Raw genomic sequence first — 21,833 nt, 5'->3', positions numbered from 1 at the left:
AGGATGGCATGGTATGGTCTTGCCACCCTTACTTCTGCTGCTACAGAGCTGGGCCCTCAGTCAGCAGCCGCCACTCTCTGGCCACCTAGGTCAGAAGGCAGCAGCGCAGAAGGGTGGCAATACCGCTCTTTCCCCTCCCTCCCCCCCCCATAACCTTGTGACCCTTTGCAACTCCCTTTTGGGTCAGAACTCCCAATTTGAGAAACGCTGGTCTCCCCCGTGAAATCTGTATAGCATAGGGTAAAAAAAAAACACGCAAAAGACCAGATTTCACGGTCTGTGACGCGTTTTTCATAGCCGTGAATTTGATAGGGCCCTACATATTCAGCAAGGGACTTGCACACGTTCAGCTTTGAGCAAGTGTTTAAATTAGGGCTGTCAAGCAGTTGACGTGATTAATCACACTTAATATTAGAATACCATTTATTTAAATATTTTTGGATGTTTTCTACATTTTCAAATATATTGATTTCAATTACAACAGAACACAAAGTGTACAGTGCTCACTTTATATTTATTTTTTATTACAAATATTTGTGCTATTAAAACAAAAGAATTCACCTCATACACGTACTGCAATACAATCTCTTTATCATGAAAGTTGAACTTACAAATGTAGAATTATGTACATAAAATAACTGCATTCAAAAATAAAACAATGTAAAACTTTACAGTCTAAAAATGTCCACTCAGTCCTACTTCTTGTTCAGTAAGTCACTCAGACAAACAAGTTTGTTTACATTTCGAGGAGATAATGCTGCCCACTTCTTGTTTACAATGTCACCAGAAAGTGAGAACAGGTGTTCGCATGGCACTGTTGTAGCCGGCATCATAAGATATTTACATGCCAGATTCGCTAAAGATTCATATGTCCCTTCAATACTTCAACCACCATTCTAGAGGGCATGCATCCATGCTAATAAGGGGTTCTGCTAGATAATGATCCAAACAGTGCAGACTGACGCATGTTCTCTTTCATCATCTGGTTCGTGTTCTGTAGTTTCAGCGCTGGAGTGCTGCTCTTTTAAGACTTGTGAAAGCATGCTCCACACCTCGTCCCTCTCAGATTTTGGAAGGCACTTCTGATTCTTAAACCTTGGGTCAAGCACTGTAGCTATCTTTAGAAATCTCACATTGGTACCTTCTTTGCCTTTTGTGAAATCTGCAGTGAAAGTGTTCTTAAAATGAAGATGTGCAGAGTCATCATCTGAGACTGCCATAACAGGAAATATATGGCAGAATGCGAGTAAAACAGAGCAGGGAACATACAATTCTCCCCCAAGGAGTTCAGTCACAAATTTAATTAACACATTTTTTTAATGAACATCATTAACATGGAAGCATGTCCTCTGGAATGGTGGCCAAAGCATGAAGGGACGTATGAATGTTTAGCATATCTGGCACATAAATACCTTGCAATGCTAGCTACAAAAGTGCCATTGTAAATAAGAAGCAGGCAGCATTATGTCCCGTAAATGTAAACAAACTTGTTTGTCTGAGCGACTGGCTGAACAAGTAGTAGGACTGAGTGGACTTGTAGGCTGTAAAGTTTTGCATTGTTTTGAGTGCAGTTATGTAACAACAACAAAAATCTACATTTGTAATTTGCACTTTCACGACAAAGAGATTGCACTATGTATGAGATGAACTGGAAAATACTATTTCTTTTGTTTATCATTTTTACAGTGCAAATATTTGTAATAATAATAATATAAAGTGAGCACTGTATACTTTGTATTCTATTGTTTAACAATGCGATTAAAATGGCAATCAATTTTTTTGAGTTAATCGCGTGAGTTAACTGTGACTAATCGACAGCCCTAGTTTAAATGCCATCAACTTCAGTGAGGCTCAAGCATGCGCTTTGCTGAATCAGGTCCAGATTCGGGCTGTCTGCTCATCAGCTCCTGATGCTTCATAGCAAGGCGACCCTGCTGCCACAACCCTGTAGCACGCCCAGCTACGCTGTGCAAAGCTGGACCCATGGGGGAAGAGAACGATTGCTGGAGCCCTGCAGTGGTCAGATCTCAGTCCAGAGCACTGGTCCCTATTTCCCCTAACAGAACATGAACAATGAACCCCACAAGAGCCACTGGTTTGGGGAAAAACCTCAACTCAAGCCGGGGGCAGTATCAGAGGGTGGGACAAACAGTTATTCAAACCGAAAGGGCCCTAGGATTTCAGTCAGTCATTGAGAGGTGCAACTTATTTTTAAAGGAACAGCAGAGAGATGATTGAAACTGACCAGCGTCCAGCCCACCCCAAACCAAAACCACCCCATGAGATGTGAGTACCGAGCCTACACTGGCAGGCTCATTGCTCCACTCCCATAGAGGTAGGTGTGTGTGCGGGGGGGGGAAGTGTGTCAATCACGAGCCATCAGCAGGAACACACTGATTTATCCCCCTTTCAGAAAGGGAAAATTGGACAATTGTGAAAATGATGAAACACTCACTCCCCCTGCAGGCAGCTTCTCAGACTCAAAGATCAATGGAGCTTCTCCTCTAGGGGCCACTTTCAGGCACTCACATCTCCCAGTGGGAAGGAACCTTGCTCTGGCTTGCCATCGCCAAAGAAGCGCTCTTATTTGCTGACACCTCAGCCAAAAAACCCAAAAGGCAGCCAAAATCAGCCCTCAAGTGTTTGCTTCCAGACCATTGCACAATGTGTCATGCTTTAAGGGATTGTCAAATCTAGTCTCACCTCACTGTCTACCGCTCCATTCCTGTCTCGGTGGGGGGCTTCGTAGGCGTCCATCTGTTGTTTGGAGACCTTGGCTAGCTTCTCTGCCAGCTCCCTCCAGCGCTGAGCCACTTCCACGGCTGTGGTCAGGAGCACAAAGTCCTGAATGAGCCTCACGACCAGCCCCTGGCAGTCTAATTTCAGTAAGGCCTGAGAGAAGACAGAGCAAACCAAACCAAGCAAAGGTCAGGTACAGTCCCAGGATTTCATCTTCTAGCAGCCACCAACAGTGTTCTCCTGCCACTCTGGCCCAGCAACAACTGAGAACAGTGACAACTCATTACTACAATGACAGCAGCACTTCATTCCTTGCTCTCAAACACGGAAGTGATAAAGCCTGTGAGAGAAGGAAGCCAAGGCCCTTCCTACCAAAATCCAACTCAATCTGAAACCCAGCAGCAAGGCAAGTCTTGCGTTCCCCTTTCTGGCTTCATGGCTGGTTAAACAACCTCGTCTGTGTGCACAGGGAAATCTCTTTAATCAATCATTAACTCCCCTCCCCCATACGACAGGTGGTGAAATACGGTCACTGGACCTGCAGGAAGAATTATCTCATTAAGTGGATAAAGCACTCTGCCTTGATGTTAGAGGTAGGATCTAGCCAGATCTTCTAGGCAAACGCACTAAATAATTAGCTCCATGATGCAGTTTAAGAACTGAGAAAAAAAAGCAGCATGTAATAAAGATAATTAACTCAATATGGTCAAAATAGGTTAGAGAAGAACAAACATGGCTTTCAATACAGAGAAAAAGAGGATGCAAAGAATAAATGAACCCAGGTACTTGTTAATAACCAGAACATCTGCCAACCCCGAGAAGGCGAGGCCTAGATCTGATGCCAGTGCTACCTGGGGGGAGGAACAGCTCAGTGGTTTGAGCATTGGCCTGCTAAACCCAGGGTTGTGAGTTCAATCCCTGAGGGGGCCACTTGGGATCTGGGGCAAAATCAGTACTTGGTCCTGCTAGTGAAGGCAGGGGGCTGGACTCGATGACCTTTCAAGGTCCCTTCCAGTTCTAGGAGATGGGATATCTCCATTAATTTCTAAATTTCAGCTGCCTGGGCAGGTCAGAGATTTAGGTGGTGTGAAGGAAGCAGTCATTCTGCTGAGGACTCTGGCTCACGTTACATGACTTTCATTCTGCACACTCCAACGTTCAGTTCATTAGTTTCTAAACTCTTAAAAGAGAAGAGTTTATTGATTTAAAAGCTGCGAATTCTGCAAACCCTTCCCTGTGGTTGCTTCAACTAGGGAACCTGGAGTGGGAAGTTTTCTGCCTCTCCTACCTAGCCAATTCTTTGACCAGTAAATGACTGACATTGAATGAATCCAGAATTCCAGTGAAATTAAAGACTCACAACACCATGTGACCACAGCCTGGTTTTGCATAAGACTGAGCAAAAAGGGATGCAACCTGCAAAAACAGACCTGCAAGTGCCAGGTAGGACTCTTACCCATGACTTTCAACTGGCCTAGGAAATTAAGGGCTTAAACAGTAATTAACAACACAGAATCACAGAATTGAGGTCACTTCCAGTCCTATGAGAGGTCATCTAGTCCAGTCCCCTGCACTCATGGCAGGATTAAGTATGATCAGACCATCCCTGACAGGTGTTTGTCTAACCTGCTCTTAACAATCTCCAATGATGGAGATTCCACAACCTCCCTAGGCAATTTATGCCAGTGCTTAACCACTCTGACAGTTAGGAAGTTTTTCCTAATGTCCAACCTAAACCTCCCTTGCTGCAATTTAAGCCCACTGCTTCTTGTCCTATCCTCAGCGGTTGAGAACAATTTACCTCCCTCCTCCTTCTAACAAACTTTTACATACTTGAAAACTTATGTCTCCTCTCAGTCTTCTCTTCTCCAGACTAAAACAAACCCAATTTTTTCAGTCTTCCCTCATAGGTCATGTTTTCTAGACCTTTAATCATTTCTGTTGCTCTTCTCTGGACTTTCTCCAATTTGTCCACATCTTTCCTGAAGTGGGGTGCCCAGAACTGGACACAATACTCCAGTTAAGGCCTAATCAGCACAGAGTAGAGCAGAAGAATTACTGCTCGTGTTTTGCTTACAACGCTCCTGCTAATACATCCCAGAATGATGTTCATTTTTTTGCAACAGCATTACACTATTGACTCATATTTAGCTTGTGATCCACTATGACCCCCAGATCCCTTTCCGCAGTGCTCCTTCCTAGGCAGTCATTTCCCATTTTGTATGTGTACAACTGATTGTTCCTTCCTAACTGGAGTACTTTGCATTTGTCCTTATTGAACATAGAAATGCCAGCCTGAATCAAACCTATGCTCCATCTAGTTCAACATGCTGGCTGCTAAACTGGCCAGTACCAGATGTTTCAGAGATTACGCAATAATCCATTCATGGACAATTACCTACCTATGGGGAAAATTTCATCTTCGCTTCAGGCAGTTAGTGACTGATTTGTGCTCTGAAGTATGAGAGTTTATATCCCTTATTTACACAGGATTTAAAAAACAATTAATAGTAGATGAGAACATCCACCAGTGTCTAATCATTCTTTATCTCCTAAGCCCTTGGCCTCAGGGATATCTTGTGGCAACGAGTTCCACTGGTTGTGTAAACATTCATTTCCTTTGCTCAGTTTTAAAGTTTGTTGCCTTTCAGATTCATTGGTTGCCCTCTGTTCTTGAGAGAGAAAAGGTAAGTGTCTCGAGACAGGCCGAGTGAAGGCTGTGGTTCCAGAGCTACCCAACGACATGCAGAACATGTCAAAGAACTTTAACAGGGATCTCAGCTCAACATTACTGTGAATCCAAACAATACAACAATCCTGGGAATGCACACAGACTGAAAGAGAGGCAAAGTGGATAAAATCCCCCAGCAGCATTTTAATTTTAAACCTGCTTGTATGTGAGTGTGCTACACGCGATAAAATACTTCCTCAAATTGCCATTCAACCCCCATAACACCATCCCGAGGAGGAAATCATACTGCCGACAGCATAGAGAACAGCACCCTAGGAGAGAGAAAAGCAATGTCTAGTTCCTAGGCTTTAAACTACCAAATCTCTCAGGACGAAGTTCCCAGAGGCCCACATATTTATCACCTAAGAGAGTGTATCCTGCTCCCCTGATAATCTCCCCTCCTGCTTGCCTTTTGAAATGAACCCTCTAGAAAGCAGCTACAGAGCACTTGCATTGTCTTGCTCTCTGGTAAGCAGAGGCAGAGGGAAGGAGGACTGCAATCAAGTTATGGCTGTGGAATTACATTAGCTCTTCTAACCAGAGTTCTCACTGTATTCCCGTATCAACAACGGAAGTAATAAACTCTCATGTTAAGCAAACAAGGTAAGAGATTAAGGGGTATAAAACTTTATAAGTGTTATAAACTGCTCAGATAGGAGAGCGATGAGCCACAGAAATATACGGGTGTATCCTGCAGTCATGGGCCGAACTCTGGAGTGACACTGTTGTATCAAGCCAATTGGGTCACTGCCATCATTTCCCGAGGAATATTGAAGACAGTCCTGACGGGGACTGGAACCAGCGTTTTCGCCTCCCGTCCCTCTCCTGGAAACTGCCAAACAACGGTTCAAGCGCAAGTCAGTACACTGAACAAGTATGAACTGTAGTATAGTTAACTATCAAACATGCCTACGCTCTCAGCTGTGAAAGCGCTCTCTGCATAATCACCTCTGTGCAGCGAACCCTGGATTGGTCCTCTCAGGCAGCAAACACGGGACCTCAGCATCCGAAGCAAGAGTGCCCTAGTTCAAGCAGCAGCTGCTGCAAGGAGAACGCCCCTCTTGCAGCCCACCCCTTCCTCAGGCACACTGTGCCTGTCACAGAGCTAGGGGGCGCACTCAGAGCCTGGGGCGCGTGGTGTGTGTGTGGAGTGGGGGGCAGGCTCTCTTTAGAGATGTCCCCAGAGTCCCTTGCAGCAAAGGCAGCCCAGCTGCTTAGCCCTTTCAGGCTCAGCAATCCCACCATTTCAGGGCCCAATGGCTGGATCATTACCAGGGGCTCCAACTCTATGGCTCCTCAATGCTACAAATCAGCTAGGAAGGAAGGAAGCCTGGCTTTGCAGTGGCAAGGCTGAGTCACTAATTGCACTTGAACACTAGCATTTTGCTGTGTTTCCTAGACAATCCGAGTTAATTACATACGCACAAACACAGAAACTACCCAGTACTTAGCAAACATTGCAGCAAGCCACTCTGATCTCTTCTCCAAGCAAGCCATGGCCGGCATGTTCAGGAGAAAAGATGCCTTGAGGAGGCAAAAGGCTACTGCCTCTTTATGCTTTAATCATTTGAATGGATAGTTAAATCTAATGGCAAGCCACAAGCATTATGACTTTAATTCGGATTTAGCAGCGTTAAATCGAATTAACCCTGCACCCGTCCACACAACGAAGCCATTTATTTTGAAATAAAGGGCTCTTAAAATCGATTTCTGTACTCCACCTCGATGAGCGGAGTAGCGCCAAAATCAATATGGTCATTTCGAATTAGGGTTAGTGTGGCCGCAATTCGATGGTATTGGCCTCCGGGAGCTATCCCGCAGTGCACCATTGTGACCGCTCTGGACAGCAATCTGAACTCGGATGCACGGGCCAGGTAGACAGGAAAAGCCACACGAACATTTGAATTTCATTTCCTGTTTGTCCAGCGTGGAGAGCACAGGTGATCACAGAGAGCTCATCAGCACAGGTAACCATGCAGGCCAATAATCAAAAAAGAGCACCAGCATGGACCATACGGGAGGTACTGGATCTGATCGCTATATGGGGAGAGGATTCAGTGCTAGCAGAACTTCGTTCGAAAAGACGAAATGCCAAAACTTTTGAAAAAATTTCCAAGGGCATGATGGAGAGAGGCCACAATAGGGACTCAGATCAATGCCACGTGAAAGTCAAGGAGCTCAGACAAGCCTATCAAAAAACAAAGGAGGCAAACGGTCACTCCGGGTCAGAGCTGCGGACATGCCGCTTCTATGTCAAGCTGCATGCAGTTCTGGGAGGGGCCGCCCACCACTACCCCACCTCTGACTGTGGATTCCGAGGAGGGGGTAATCTCATCAGCTACACCTGAGGATTCTGCGGACGGGGAGGAGGAGGAGGAGGAGGACGAGCTTGCGGAGAGCACACAGCACTCCATTCTCCCCAACAGCCAGGATCTTTTTCTCAGCCTGACTGAAGTACCCTCCCAAGCCAGTATCCAAGACCATGACCCCATGGAAGGGACCTCAGGTGAGTTTACCTTTTAAAATAAAAAACTTGTTTTAAAAGCGTTTTTTTAATGATTACTTTGCCCTGAGGATTTGGGATGCATTCGCAGCCAGTACAGCTACTGGAAAAGTCTGTTAACGTGTCTGGGGATGGAGCGGAAATCCTCCAGGGACATCTCCATGAAGCTCTCCTGGAGGTACTCCAAAAGCCTTGCCACAAGGTTTCTGGGCAGTGCAGCCTTATTCCGTCCTCCATGGTAGGACACTTGACCATGCCATGCTTGCTGATAATCTGGTATCATTGCATGACAAAGCCTGGCAGTGTATGGTCCCGGTGTTTGCTGGCATTCAAGCAACATCCGTTCTTTATCTCGCTGTGTAATCCTCAGGAGAGTGATATTGGTCATGGTAACCTGGTTGAAATACGGGAATTTAATTAAGGGGACAGAGGTGGCCGTTCCTACTGGGCTGTTTGCCTGTGGCTGAAAAATCCTTCCCTGCAGTTAGCCAAGCGCGGGGGGGGGGGGAGGGGGGGATTGGCCCTGAGTTTTTCGCGTTTGGCTAGCAGGGATCTTCCCTGATACCAGCCACGCGGTGGGGGGAGGGATAAAGCAATCATCCAGAGAATTGGGGGGGGGGGGTAGTTTGTTTTCTGCTGCTGAAGGTTAACAGGAAAACCGCAGCACTCAACGGGCTTTGCTTGGTATGTGGGAAAGGAGGACGCAGAAGCCGAAAGACAATGGCTTACCATGGCTGCATGCAAGCCGAATTCTGTTGCCCAGACCTGCGTCTGTGATCTCTAGCAGCAAAGCCACAGGCACTCAATATTAAGAGGCTAAATGCGACCTTGCACAGAAATCACATGTGCTATGTAATGTGAATAGTGTTGGTCACCGTGAAAGAGTATAAGCATTGTTCTGCAAAATGTATCTTTTAAAAAAATTCTCTCCTTTTTTCCCTCCCTCCTCCGTCCCGAAGGCTATCTCAGATAAGGCGTCGGAAAAAGAAGATGTGAGATGAGATGTTCGCAGAAATCATGGAATCCACCCGCGGTGAAAGAGCTCATCTGAATGAGTGGAAGGACACAGTTTCAAAGTATAGGAAAGAAGCCAGTGAATGTGGGGGGGTGGGGGTGGAGGCTCCGTACACCCTCCCATTCCACCCCAGTGGACAGCCCAAGCAAAAGGCTGTCATTTTTTAAACCATTTTTTAGTGGCCTTTTCCTTCCCGCCGATCCTCCTCACAAACCCCACCCGGGTTCTCTCCCTCTTTTTATAACCAATTAATAAAGAACACATGATTTTTAAACGATAGTGACTTTATTTCCTTTGAAAGCAAGCTGGGGGAAGGGGGAGGGTGAGTTCCTTACAAAGAATGAGTCCATAAAGGGGGTGGGTTTTCATGAAGGAGAAACAGAAATTTCACACTGTAGCCTGGCCAGCCATGAAACTGGTTTTCAAAGCTTCTCTGATGCGCAGCACTTCCTGGTGTGCTCTTCTAATCGCCCTGGTGTCTGGCTGCACATAATCAGCAGCCAGGCGATTTGCCTCAGCCTCCCACCCTGCCATAAAGGTCTCCCCATTACTTTCACAGAGATTGTGGCGCACACAGCAAGCAGCAATAACAATGGGGATATTGGTTTGGCTGAGGTGTGAGCGAGTCAGTAACGATCGCCAGTGACCTTTTAAATGGCCAAATGCACATTCTACCACCATTCTGCACTTGCTCAGCCTGTAGTTGAACAGCTCCTGACTCCTGTCCAGGCTGCCTGTGTATGGCTTCATGAGCCATGGCATTAAGGGGTAGGCTGGGTCCCCAATAACTATTGGCATTTCAACATCCCCAACGGTTATTTTCTGGTCCGGGAAGTAAGTCCCTTGCTGCAGCCGTTTAAACAGATTAGTGCTCCTGAAGACGCGAGCGTCATGAACCCTTCCCGGCCAGCCCATGCTGATGTTGATGAAATGTCCCTTGTGATGCACAAGTGCTTGCAGCACCATTGAAAAGTACCCCTTGCGGTTTATGTACTGGGTACCCTGGTGCTCCGGTACCAAGATAGGGATATGGGTTCCATCTATCGCCCCACCACAGTTAGGGAATCCCAATGCAGCAAAACCATCCACTATGACCTGCACATTTCCCAGAGTCACTACCTTTCGTAGCAGCAGCTCAGTGCTTGCTTTGGCTACTTGCATCACAGCAGCCCCCACAGTAGATTTGCCCACTCCAAATTGATTCCCGACTGACCGGTAGCTGTCTAGCGTTGCAAGCTTCCACAGGGCTATCGCCACTCGCTTCTCAACTGTGAGGGCTGCTCTCATCTTGGTATTCTGGTGCTTCAGGGCAGGGAAAAGCAAGTCACAAAGTTCCATGAAAGTGCCCTTACGCATGCAAAAGTTTCGCAGCCACTGGGAATCGTCCCACACCTGCAACACTATGCGGTCCCACCAGTCTGTGCTTGTTTCCCGGGCCCAGAATCGGTGTTCCACGGATAGAACCTGCCCCATTAACAACATGATCTCCAAAGCACCGGGGCCCGCGGTTTGAGAGAATTCTGTGTCCATGTCCATATCACTCTTGTCGCTGCGCTGCTGTCGCCGCCGCCTCCCCTCCTCGTTTTTCTGGTCCTGGCTCAGCATAAACTGCACGAGAACACGCGAGGTGTTTACAATGTTCGTGACTGCTGTCTTGAGCTGAGCGGGCTCCATGCTTGCCGTGGGATGGAGTCTGCAGTGTTCACCCAGGAAAAAAGGCGCGAAATGGTTGTCTGCCATTGCTTTCATGGAGGGAGGGGTGAGGCTGTACCCAGAACCACCTGCGACAATGTTTTTTGCCCCATCAGGCACTGGGATCTCAACCCAGAATTCCAGTGGGCAGGGGAGACTGCGGGAACTATGGGATAGCTATGGGATAACTACCCACAGTGCAAAGCTCTGGAAATCGACGCTAGCCCTGGTACATGGACACACACTGCCGAATTAATATGCTTAGTGTGGCTGCATACATTCGACTTTATACAATCTGTTTCCAAAATTTGAACTATATAAATTCGGATTAATCCCGTAGTGTAGACATACCCACACAGACTCTGGGAATTACCCAAAAACTCATTTACAGAGAAGTCATCATAAAGCTGTACTCATGAATAACCAAATTCATGAAATACTGAAAGAAACAGTCCCCTCTTTTTACTATGCCATCTTATCTGTAAGCAGTCAAAATAGAACTGATTTATTGCTCTAAAAGTCAGGCTGGGAAAATGCTGTCTGGTTTGGCACAGGGACCAGTTATATATTGTACACATTCAATGAATGAAAATTAGTAAATGATTCTGTTACAGACAGACACAATTACAATACTTGTTTTAAGGCGCCTGCGAAACTGCTTGCAACTGCAGATCTTAAAACAGTTTTTAAATAAGAGGCATAAAACAATCAGGGTTTTGTGCGTTTGAGAGTCCAGAGAATTCACGGAAGGACCCCCTTTTTTTGCAGGATCATGCCACAGAATCTCAGCTTTTCTGGCTGTTTCAAGCCTTCCACTTTTCCAGTGGAACTAAGAGTAAACGGATGACACCAAGTCTTAGGAGCAACCCGAAGCAACACGTATCTGAGAGGTGTGAACAGCCCCAATTCATCTCAGTGGATTAACTCTGAAACCTACAGATGATTAGAATATCCATGTCGCTCATGTCACCTCTGATCATTTTAGCAGAAACACCCAGCTCAGGTACTCTTTTGCTTATTGCATCATTCATTTCAGCTTATTGAAGTAATTCATCCCCCAGCCCTAGATTGCCTCTCATGGTGCTAAAACCCCAGCTGTCCCTTACCCAGGGGCAGTTTCACCCCTCTCCCCCCCCACTACAGCTAGGATGTTGCTATGAGTTGTAGATACAAAAAGGCACCAAAAGTGGAAAGTGTGGGGACAGAGTAAAATAGATAAAAAGTCAGCACAAATGTGCTGTTGTACTGAGGGTGCTATTCATGCGCCCTGGATGCAAACATGGCTGAAAGTGAAGCCAGACCACTGCAGGAAAGTAAAGCCAACCGAAGACTTAGCATTAGCAGAAGGGGCTTGGAGTAGAGACAGAGAAGGGAGGATGGCTGTGACAGAGAAAAGCAGCCACAATCCAAGTGGATGGGGTGATGGGTTGAGGAGCGAGAAGGGGATTATGGGACCAACCTCCCGCCCCACCTTGCCCCTTCTGCAGAATGCTGAAGTGAATGATGCAATAAGCAAAAGAACTTGATAGGTTAAAAAGGAGAAAAGAACAAGAATGCTAGTGTCCAGAGTCTGTCCAGCACTAAAACCAGGCCAGGGCCCATCAGGGCTGAGCCTTGATACTGCTTCACCCCAATAAATATGGCTGGAAATTCCCAGCCAATGAAGGCTATCCCTGGGGCTGAATCCCAACAGGCTCTGCTCTCTCTACATGACCATTGTCCTCTGCCTTGGACCTCACATCGTCATTCGCATGGGAGCCGTGGGAGCACAGCTGGTGCATGACGCCATCAGATCGGAAGGGCTGAGTTTTACATGCATTATGCATGGGTGAACAATGAGCCATGCTGCAAGGCAGTGGAGAATCAGGCCTTTGGTTCATAGGTAACCCTTATGCTGCAGCACTACAGGGAGCATCCTTGCTTTATTCCCTAGCACGAGGAGGGCCAAGAGGAGTCTGTTGACTGTTGCTGAGCAGGACAGAACAGCGAGGGCCGGCATGCGGGGTGGTCTGCAGGCGAGACTGGGCACGAATGAGCAAGGGGCCAGAAGAGTGGAGAGTCTATAAGAGCTTAATGGAAGATTGCAGAACCACAGCACTAGCAGGTCAAGTGTGAGATACTGGATTGAGAGAGGTGAACAACAGGAGAGGCACCTGGGGGTTTATCAGGGCAGGACACGTTCACAGCAGCCGAGCAATGTTTCATCCTCGTGCATCTACATCAGAAAGAGTCCATTAGTACCACCAAACACACACCCCCCCCCCCCCCCCCCCCCCACAAAGGCCAGAATGCGGCAGGGACCGTTCAGGACAGCAAGAGCAACTACAATAATAAAAGCAAATGCTGCAGATCATCTCTGGTCTTTGGACAGCTCATCCCCTTTGCTGCAAAAACACATACAATTAAATCACAGATACATTTGCTTTCAAAGCGATTATTGGTCCAGCTGGGATTAGCAGGATCACAATGGACCTTAATCCTGAATCAGGCTTTTGTAGCTACACTTGCTGCCTCCCCCCGACCCCAATACGAGATAGCAAAACACACAGATTCATCTCTTAAAATACACTCAAAATATTCTGGTTTCCACTGACATCAGGATAAATCTGCAGTCTAATCATGGCTGTACTATTATTGCCACTGCTTTAAAGCACTACATTGACAATGTTCATCAAAGTATTCATTAACCTCAGAGCTCCTTTTAGCCCTGCGACAAGAGACTAGCATGCAGTGCAGCACAGAACGGGGTTTGAGATTCAAATGATATTTCAAAGCAGTGCCAACGAAAACACATTTAAAAGACATCTAGAGACACAGTATTTGCATCCCAGCTCAGAAAGACAGAATCCCATTTCCAATCCTCTAATCATGGAAAATAGCATCTGAGCAAAAGAGGAGTGGATTGCCCAGAGGGGAATTCAGTACAAAGCTTTGGCTGCTATTGAGCGACACGTGCACTGCACACAATGGTGTTTGCAGAATCATGCAAATCTCACCTCCTCCCCTCAGATTAATTTACTGACTCTCTTCTACACTACTACATATTAGTCCGCATCCCACCTTTCTGTAGTGCCATAAATAAAGGTAGCTAGCAGGGAAGGCGATGGTGGTACAGTAATTTTCACTATTAGAAAACCCAGAGCTCTAAAGGGACGCTATCATAAAGGAGTGATCTAAAGTAAAGCTATGATAGAAAAGCTACCCACTGCCTTTGAGAACAATCCAGGAAGGAAGGGGCACATTACTCTGCTTTGTACACTGGATTTCTCTAGGGCCAGGACCTCTAGCCAGACAGCTGGGATGTGAGTTCACAAAACACTTTCCCCCGCACCCCCCAGATTAGAAACCTGCAGCCCCCTAGTGTCATGTGACACTTCTGCTTAGGTAAGCACTTATTTCCAAGACATCAGTAGTCAGGAGTGGAGCAGATGTTATCAATGAGGCCACGTGTCCCATTCAGCATGGCAGACCCAAGTTATGCAACAGGAAACCCAGCTTGATATGGCCCCAAGCTCACACCCTTTCCCCTCCTCCTGGCCCCCAGCACAGCATTCCTCCCCGCTTTATAGTATCATCACTTCAGTTCTACCCTGCCTAATCTTTCGATTTTTGGGGCACTATGGACTTTTGTATTGAACACACCCAATTGCTCTGTGGCTGAGGGCAGGGGGAAGCGACGGGGTTGGAGACAAGCACTTTGGGCACTGAAGAATACATCTCTCTCTCTCTCTCTCTCCACCTTTGGACAGGGGCAGAGGTGACCCTAAATTTGAGCTAGGAGGGCAATACTCCTTAGTCCACACTCCAACATACCTTGATAGTCACTAGCTGATCCTCCCCATCCCTTTGCAGGATCTGCCACTACAGCCCAGGCTGAAGGCGGCCATTAGCTTTCCATGTCCACACTTAACTAGTGCCCTGCTGACATAAAGTATACTCCTCACGCTGTCTGAAGAATAGAAGTCATCTGCTACTAAGCTGTCTGCTAACTGCAGCAGGCCCCCCAGCATCAGGTACTCTGGACACACTGTGAAAATGATTTTCACAATCAGTCAGAAGCACCGGAGGAGATTTATGTTTTTAAAACAAAGTGTAGATTTTGGAACAGCTCTAAATAAAAGCACAATTATAAACAATATGTCAGGACACGAGACCCTTTACCCTCTGCACAAGTAATGGGAGAACCTAAAAGCTTAGCATCAAAAGCAGCTGCCCTTTGATTATAACAGACAGTTAGGTCAGAGGGGGCTACTACCCCATACCTTTTATTTTGTGCATTTCACCTGGGCCAAACAGAAGTGCTGTGGCACCATTTTGCCTGACTGAGGAATATAGTTTCCTCCTGGAATTTAAACACTAAGAACCTTGGAGCCAAAGGCACACGTGCAGATGTTCTATGTCCATATTTCAGAGTAGCAGCCGTGTTAGTCTGTATCCGTAAAAAGAACAGGAGTACTCCTGTTCTTTTTATGTCCATATTAACATTGAGGAGCTTTGGAGAGAGTCCCATGTTGCTGCTCTGCAACTTTGTGCTAATTCAGCTGACTGGGGCTGAGCCCAAGAAGTGGGTAGGATGCTGCTGCAGTGCCCTTGGGATGGGAGGTCATGGGCAAGCTATTCCTTTGCCTTCTCAGCTCACGCGTGTTTGATGCATCGGGAGAATCATCCAGGGCCTGATCTTTTCCCAGCAGAACGATTCACACCAACATTAATTGTGAACTGCATCAGGCTCCTTAATTCATAATTGGGTCTTGCCTCCACCCTGGCCCCTACATGACGCTATCAGCATATAGGGACCTCAGCTGGTCAGGAGAGAATTCCCCCAGCATGAACCCAGTAGGGCCGCATGCATGACCCAATGCTGCCCCAGGGAGAAAGCTTGGTAGCACCCAGCACTATGGCAACCTGTTCAAACTTACACCACAACTGTTTTGGCCCTGCACCAGCCCAGAATGCAGGTGGTGCAAAGGAGGCGTGAGGCCATCTTTAGCTCTCTGCTACTCCGAAGCTGCATGTCTCAGGATGCGCTGCATAAGGTGTGCGCTTACTTTGTCCCTAGAATATAACTGTTACTCTGAGGACATCAACAGTGCCAGAACCTGTTTCCAGGTGTCTGAGTTAAACAACAACTCAAACAGCCTGATTTAATGGGATGGAAAATTCATTTTTTGTACAAACCTCAGTACTGGGCTAACCATCGTACTGTGAACGAGAAGTTATAAAATGCTGTGATTTTCTTCTCTTCTAGCATAACTAGTAGCACCCTGAAATACTGAATGTCAGGAAAGGGCTAGAATGATAAAAACACTAGAAATTCCAAAGGGAAGTCATTATCTCAAAGATACAACTCTGAAGAACCTGGCAGTGTAGTTACTGCTTAGTGAATCCACTGGAGTTTCACTTCATTGCTCCTTCTAGCAGCAACAGCTCGTAGCACATGCTGAGCTACTGGGCAAAATAAGAAGCAGATAAGTGCCTACGTCACTTTGAAAAATGCTACTTCGGAAAGTGTTACCCATTCTCTAACCAAGGCCTGATGTGGACTGAGAGTACATACGAGGCCTCTGAACTAGGAGCACGCTGGGCATCTTAAAACCAAAGGAGTACAAGAACTGTTCTACTGTTCTGAACCGATTCTGCAGTGCCCTTTGTCTTTTGTGGGTCTGGGAACCAGTGCATCACGCATAGGTCTCAGCTGAGCAGGGCACTTCAGCACATGCTTTAGGGCAGGGGTCGGCAACCTTTCAGAAGTGGTGTGCCGAGTCTTCATTTATTCATTCTGATTTAAGGTTTTGCGTGCCAATAATACATTTTAATGTTTTTAGAAGGTCTCTTTCTATAAGTCTATAATATATAACTAAACTATTGTTGTATGTAAAGTAAATAAGGTTTTTAAAATGTTTAAGAAGCTTCATTTAAAATTAAATTAAAATGCAGATCCTCCGGACCGGTGGCCAGGACTCGGGCAGTGTGAGTGCCACTGAAAATCAGCGCACGTGCTGCCTTTGGCACGCGTGCCATAGATTTCCTACCCCTGCTTTAGGGCTTCACCGAGTCAGGGATTTGTTTTTTTGCTCTTCCTAGAGTGAGACATGCCAGTGTCGTTTCTGATTTTGACATGATCTTTGCAGGGGAGTTGTGAAAGAGTTGTCTATTTGATTGGATGGCCCAGCTTCTGAAGACAGTCCCTTTTTCCCCTCAGGTATTACTGCTAATGCTAGATGAAAAACAGACTTAACAAGAAGCCTGGATGATGACATGGAGTTCACTTTTTTGTCTCATCAGCTTAGAGAGTCGAATTCCCAGGCCCAATGGAACAGGTGTGATCATCTAGTCTGATCTCCTGCAAAATACAGGCCAGAGAACTCCCCCAGAATAATTCCTTATGGAACTAGAGCCGAGCTTTTTTAGAACAGCCAATCTTGATTTAAAAAATAGCTACTGAAGGAGAATCTACCACAACACTTGGTAAAGTCTTTCAATGGTTAATGACTCTCACTGTTAAAAATTTACCCCTTATTTCCAGTCTGAATTTGTCTAGCTTCAGCTTCCAGACATTGGGTCATGTTAGACCTTTCTCTGCTAGGTCCATTGATGAATATTTTCCCCCAAGTAGGTATTTATAGACTCTAATCAAGTCAACCATTAACCTTCTCTTTATTAAGCTAAATAATAAAGTCCATTGAGTCCATCACTATAAGGCATGGTTTCTAAAACGTCCATTTTTGTGGCTCTTCCACAAGAATGATAAAATTTTTCATTCATATCATCCAATTTATCAACCTCCTTCTTGAACTGTGGACACCAGAACTGGACACAGGACTCCAGTAGCACCATTGCCAGATACAGAGAGAAAAAATATCTCCACTCTTACTCAAGATTCCTGTTTGTGCATCCAAGGATTGGACTAGCCCTTTTGACCATCGCATCGCACTGGCAGCGCATGTTCAACTGATTATTCACCATGACCCCAGAGTCCTTTCTTCCCAGGAGAGAGTTCCCCATCTTGTAAATACAGCCTACGTGCATCCATTTGCATTTGGGTGTATTAAAAACACATTGTTTGCTTGAGCCCAGCTTAGCAAGCAATCCAGATGGCTCTGAATCAGCGACCCCTTCTCTTCATTATTTACTACTCCCCCAATCTGCATATCACCTGCAAACTTTCCCACTCATCGTTTTGAGAAGCGCTTCCATTCCAAACTGTTTGTAGGTAGCTAGTTTTGCACACTGCTCCTTCACTTTTGGAACGTCATTTTTCTTGACTTTAGGATTAGAGAAGCCTGTATTTATTCCTTTTCCAAACCAAAAACCAATCTCAAAGTGAAATGGTGAGAGCAGAGTTTAATCCAAAAGGTGGTTCTTGCGAGCAGATACTGGACAGAAAAGAAAGATCATATCAATGGATACAAGAAAAATCACCACTTTTTAAATTAAAAAAAAATATATATTACCCTTGAATTCTCATGCCTTGAGTCTTTCCTTAGATCAAGCCAAATCATAATTGCTCAGGAAGCACAGGAGGATTATACATCTAAAACTGATTTCTGAAGAGGTATCCACTTGCTCCAGGATGCAAGCCCATCTTTTATCAATAGCATCTTTCACAGTCAAAAACCTTAAGTGGACTGAAGCCTTTGTGTAGAAGGCTGGGGTTGGTGCTAGCGACTCAAAAGATTTAAAACTCTTTGGGAGCAGTAGGTTTTTGGCAACTCACAACTCTCACCGTTATTTCATTATTTTGTGAATACTCAGACAGAGCATTTTCATCCTTTCCTTCTCATTTAGGTGAGGCACAGCAGCAACAAGACCTACAAGCCATCTTTGCCATTTAGAGCCAAAGACAACGAGTCCAAAGTAAAACCCATTTAACTACTACAGTTCTTCAATGCAATAACGCAAACTAAAAGAGCTCCTGAAGCATTTAAGAAGATGAATAAATATTTAATTTCGGTCTTATAAAGAGTCCGTTCACATCCATTAAACAGAACTACACACACTGAAAACAGGCTGTTTTTAAGACAAAACCATAACCACCTTCTGAACCCCATAGAGAACTTTCTACCTTCCCACCTCCACTCTCAAACCTGGTCTACACTGGGGGGCGGGGCATCGATCTAAGATACGCAACTTCAGCTACGAGAATAGCATAGCTGAAGTCGACGCATCTTAGATTGACTTAGAATTACTTGCGTTGCGTCCTCGCGGCGCAGGATTGATGGCCGCGGCTCCCCCGTCGACTTTGTTTCCGCCTCTCGCCGAGCTGGAGTTCAGCAGTCGATGGGAAAGCAATCGGGGGTCGATTTATCGCGTCTACACTACACGCGATAAATTGATCCCCAATAGATCAATCGCTACCCGCCGATCCGGCGGGTAGTTTAGACATACCCTCACACAACTTCCCCAGTAAGCAAAGTCATGCAGCACATCCTAATGTCACCAAACCCAGGTCTAGGGAAACCACGGGGAGGAATGCACAGTCCAGGGCCAAACCCCCCTGCCATGAGGATGTCTTGCCACCAGCGCTGTCTCATTTATAGCAAGAGTACTGTCATGGATGGATATAAACTGTTCAGGAAGGACAGGCAGGGCAGAAAAGGTGGGGGAGTTGCATTGTATGTAAGAGAGGAGTATGACTGCTCAGAGCTCCATAAGTTATCAAAGCAGAAGGGGACGCTACAGCTTTAAGACACTTCAGCTAAAAATGTCGCTCCTGTCTGTCAGAAATCTTCATCCATGGAGCAGAGGGATGCGCCTGGCAGCTCTCTGTCACCCTAACAACAGAGCAGGAATGGTGTGGCAGGAAGGAAAGAAAACTTGAAAACCCGATTCCCGGCCTTCCCCCACTTCCATGCACCACAATATATAACCCTGTGCAGGAGTCAAGAGCCCAGCAGCTTTCTTGGACCTCAACCTAGCCTCAATCCCCTCCCCCACCCACTCAGCATTCATCATCCTTGCTTTGGCCTTGTTTAAGCATAACATTTTCTGTTTAATATAATTTCTTGTCCAACTGCTGCTTCTCTTCCTATCGGCTGGCTTCTGTACAGACTCTGAATGGCTGCTAGTTTAAACAATGGGATCTTAGCTATCAAAAGTTTAACACTGCAGATTGTGGAATGATTTACAAAGGATCAAAGTGACAATTTAAATATGTCTAACCCCATCAATCTGTCACAGCAAGCTCTAGTTCGACAGCACTATTTATTTTTTAAGTTTCCTTCAAATAATGATATGAGCAACTTTCACTGTGAAGTTACAACAGACCACATACCTGAATTTGAGGAAATCTTGACTGAGCTTTTCAAAGCAATCCAGGGGATTTAGATACATTAGACTTAATAGCTGATGTTTCAAAATGCTCTAGACCAGTGGTTCTCAAAGCCGGTCCGTCGCTTGTTCAGGGAAAGCCCCTGGCGGGCCGGGCCAGTTTGTTTACCTGCCACGTCCGCAGGTTCGGCCGATCGCAGCTCCCATTGGCTGCGGTTCGCCGCTCCAGGCCAATGGGGGTTGCAGGAAGCGGCGTGGGCTGAGGGACGTGCTAGCCGCCCTTCCCGCAGCCCCCTTTGGCCTGGAGCAGCGAACCGCGGCCAGTGGGAGCCGCGATCGGCTGAACCTGCAGATGCGGCAGGTAAACAAACCGGCCCGGCCCGCCAGGGGCTTTCCCTGAACAAGCGGCGGACCAGCTTTGAGAACCACTGCTCTAGACTGCTTTGAAAAGTTCATCCCTAATTTTATGATTATTTATTTACTTTTAATTAGTTCATTAGGCGGCTCCTATGATCATGTGAATTCCAGTAAAACTCAAAGGGCTCCATCACTTTCTCTTTGGGGTCCAATATTTTCCCATTCTCCATAGTGATATCAAATGTAGGTAGGAGTTTTGAAAAGAGCTTTTTTAATTCTGCTGAGGTATTATAGGGAATAGTCACAAATGAATCCCTGAACACGCTAGATTGGGGAGCCATTACTCAACTACATCCTTTCTTCATGATAATGAAGACCGTTTACACCTAATCCTCAACATTCACCACTCCTATTAAATGACAAAGATGTGAGTTATTACATATTTCGACCCATTTTATCTATGAATAATTTAGTTCCCAGTCCTGAAACCATCAAGAGAAGCTTTTGCTATTCAATAGTTAAGTTTCCATTTTAAAAATGTGATTCTCTGTTGCTTAGTTATCTGCTTTTGTGAAAGAGACAATTTCAAGGACGAGGAGTGCCGCAAACCTGGTCTAAAATACAAGCCCTGAATGTCTTTGGCTTGTTTCCTGTGAACCACACAGAGATCCACTCTGCAACAACAAGTTTTCAGTGAGATTTTTTAAGGGCAACTAAGCGAGAATCACAGGATTCAAGTTTCCCTTGAATGCAAACAGAAGTTTATTAGCACATCGCTGGTTAAGCCATATTTTTAGATATTAGGTATAGTACAGACTAACATGGCTACCCCTCTGATACTATATGAGTACTCCATTGTTCAGGATGAGCCACCTAAATTCAAGCTGCTACAGTCACCCAGTCTACCTAATATGCTTAGAAGATGGTCAGGGAAAGAGACGAAGCAAATAGGTTCCTGATTAAAAATAACTGGCAGGAAAATCCTTTTTTAAAGAAGCCTGTTTTTTAATCCTATATAAAAGTGAAGATGCAGAATTCTTTCTTCCCAGTTGCAATATTTAGAAGAACCCTTTGCTATACTTCAGTGCACGAGGTTTTTTTAATTGACAGTTAACCAACATATTCCTGTACAGGAGTCGTTTTTAACTTCTTGCTATATGCCAGTTTGCTGTCTTATTACAAGCTCCCGCATAAAACCTCCAAATGGCTGTCGATGCCCAACAAGCTTTAACAAACTATTTTGGCTTTAAGTTGCTTCACCTCCGTGACTAGGAATTCTTCACGGTATTTATTTATTTATGGCTTCAGAGCACGAATAACCACTTTAAAGCCAAAGACCGACTAAAGCTAGTGGAACAACTTGCAATTATTTCAATGGGCTTTGGATCAGCTACCTTTTAAAATAAACACATACGTCTATGTATTTGCCTAAAACCCCACAGAGGCTCTGAACATACAGCGTCCACCACTCAAAGACAGAAGGATTGTGAAGGGCCTCTATAGCTATGTAACCATCAATGCCCCAC

The 21,833-nt window shown here is 45.7% G+C and overlaps 1 protein-coding gene across 4 annotated transcripts in view; it reads right to left on the bottom strand.

Moving 5' to 3' along the window:
- SH3BP4 (SH3 domain binding protein 4) overlaps positions 1-21,833 on the bottom strand; it is a 184,112-nt gene that overhangs the window by 39,975 nt on the left and 122,304 nt on the right. For 3 of the 4 annotated variants that reach the window (XM_054044144.1, XM_054044146.1, XM_054044145.1), the window contains exon 4: positions 2,704-2,892. The exons of the other annotated variant lie outside the window; for it this stretch is intronic. In XM_054044144.1, coding sequence (XP_053900119.1) covers positions 2,704-2,892 — 189 coding nt within the window. The remainder of the gene's footprint in view (positions 1-2,703; positions 2,893-21,833) is intronic. 4 annotated transcript variants of the gene reach the window in all.

This window comes from Malaclemys terrapin, chromosome 11 (assembly GCF_027887155.1).
Source record: "Malaclemys terrapin pileata isolate rMalTer1 chromosome 11, rMalTer1.hap1, whole genome shotgun sequence".
NCBI classification, from domain to species: Eukaryota; Metazoa; Chordata; order Testudines; family Emydidae; genus Malaclemys; species Malaclemys terrapin.
The sequence above is the reverse complement of the archived record's forward strand: the minus strand, read 5'-3'. Positions and strand labels throughout refer to the sequence as shown.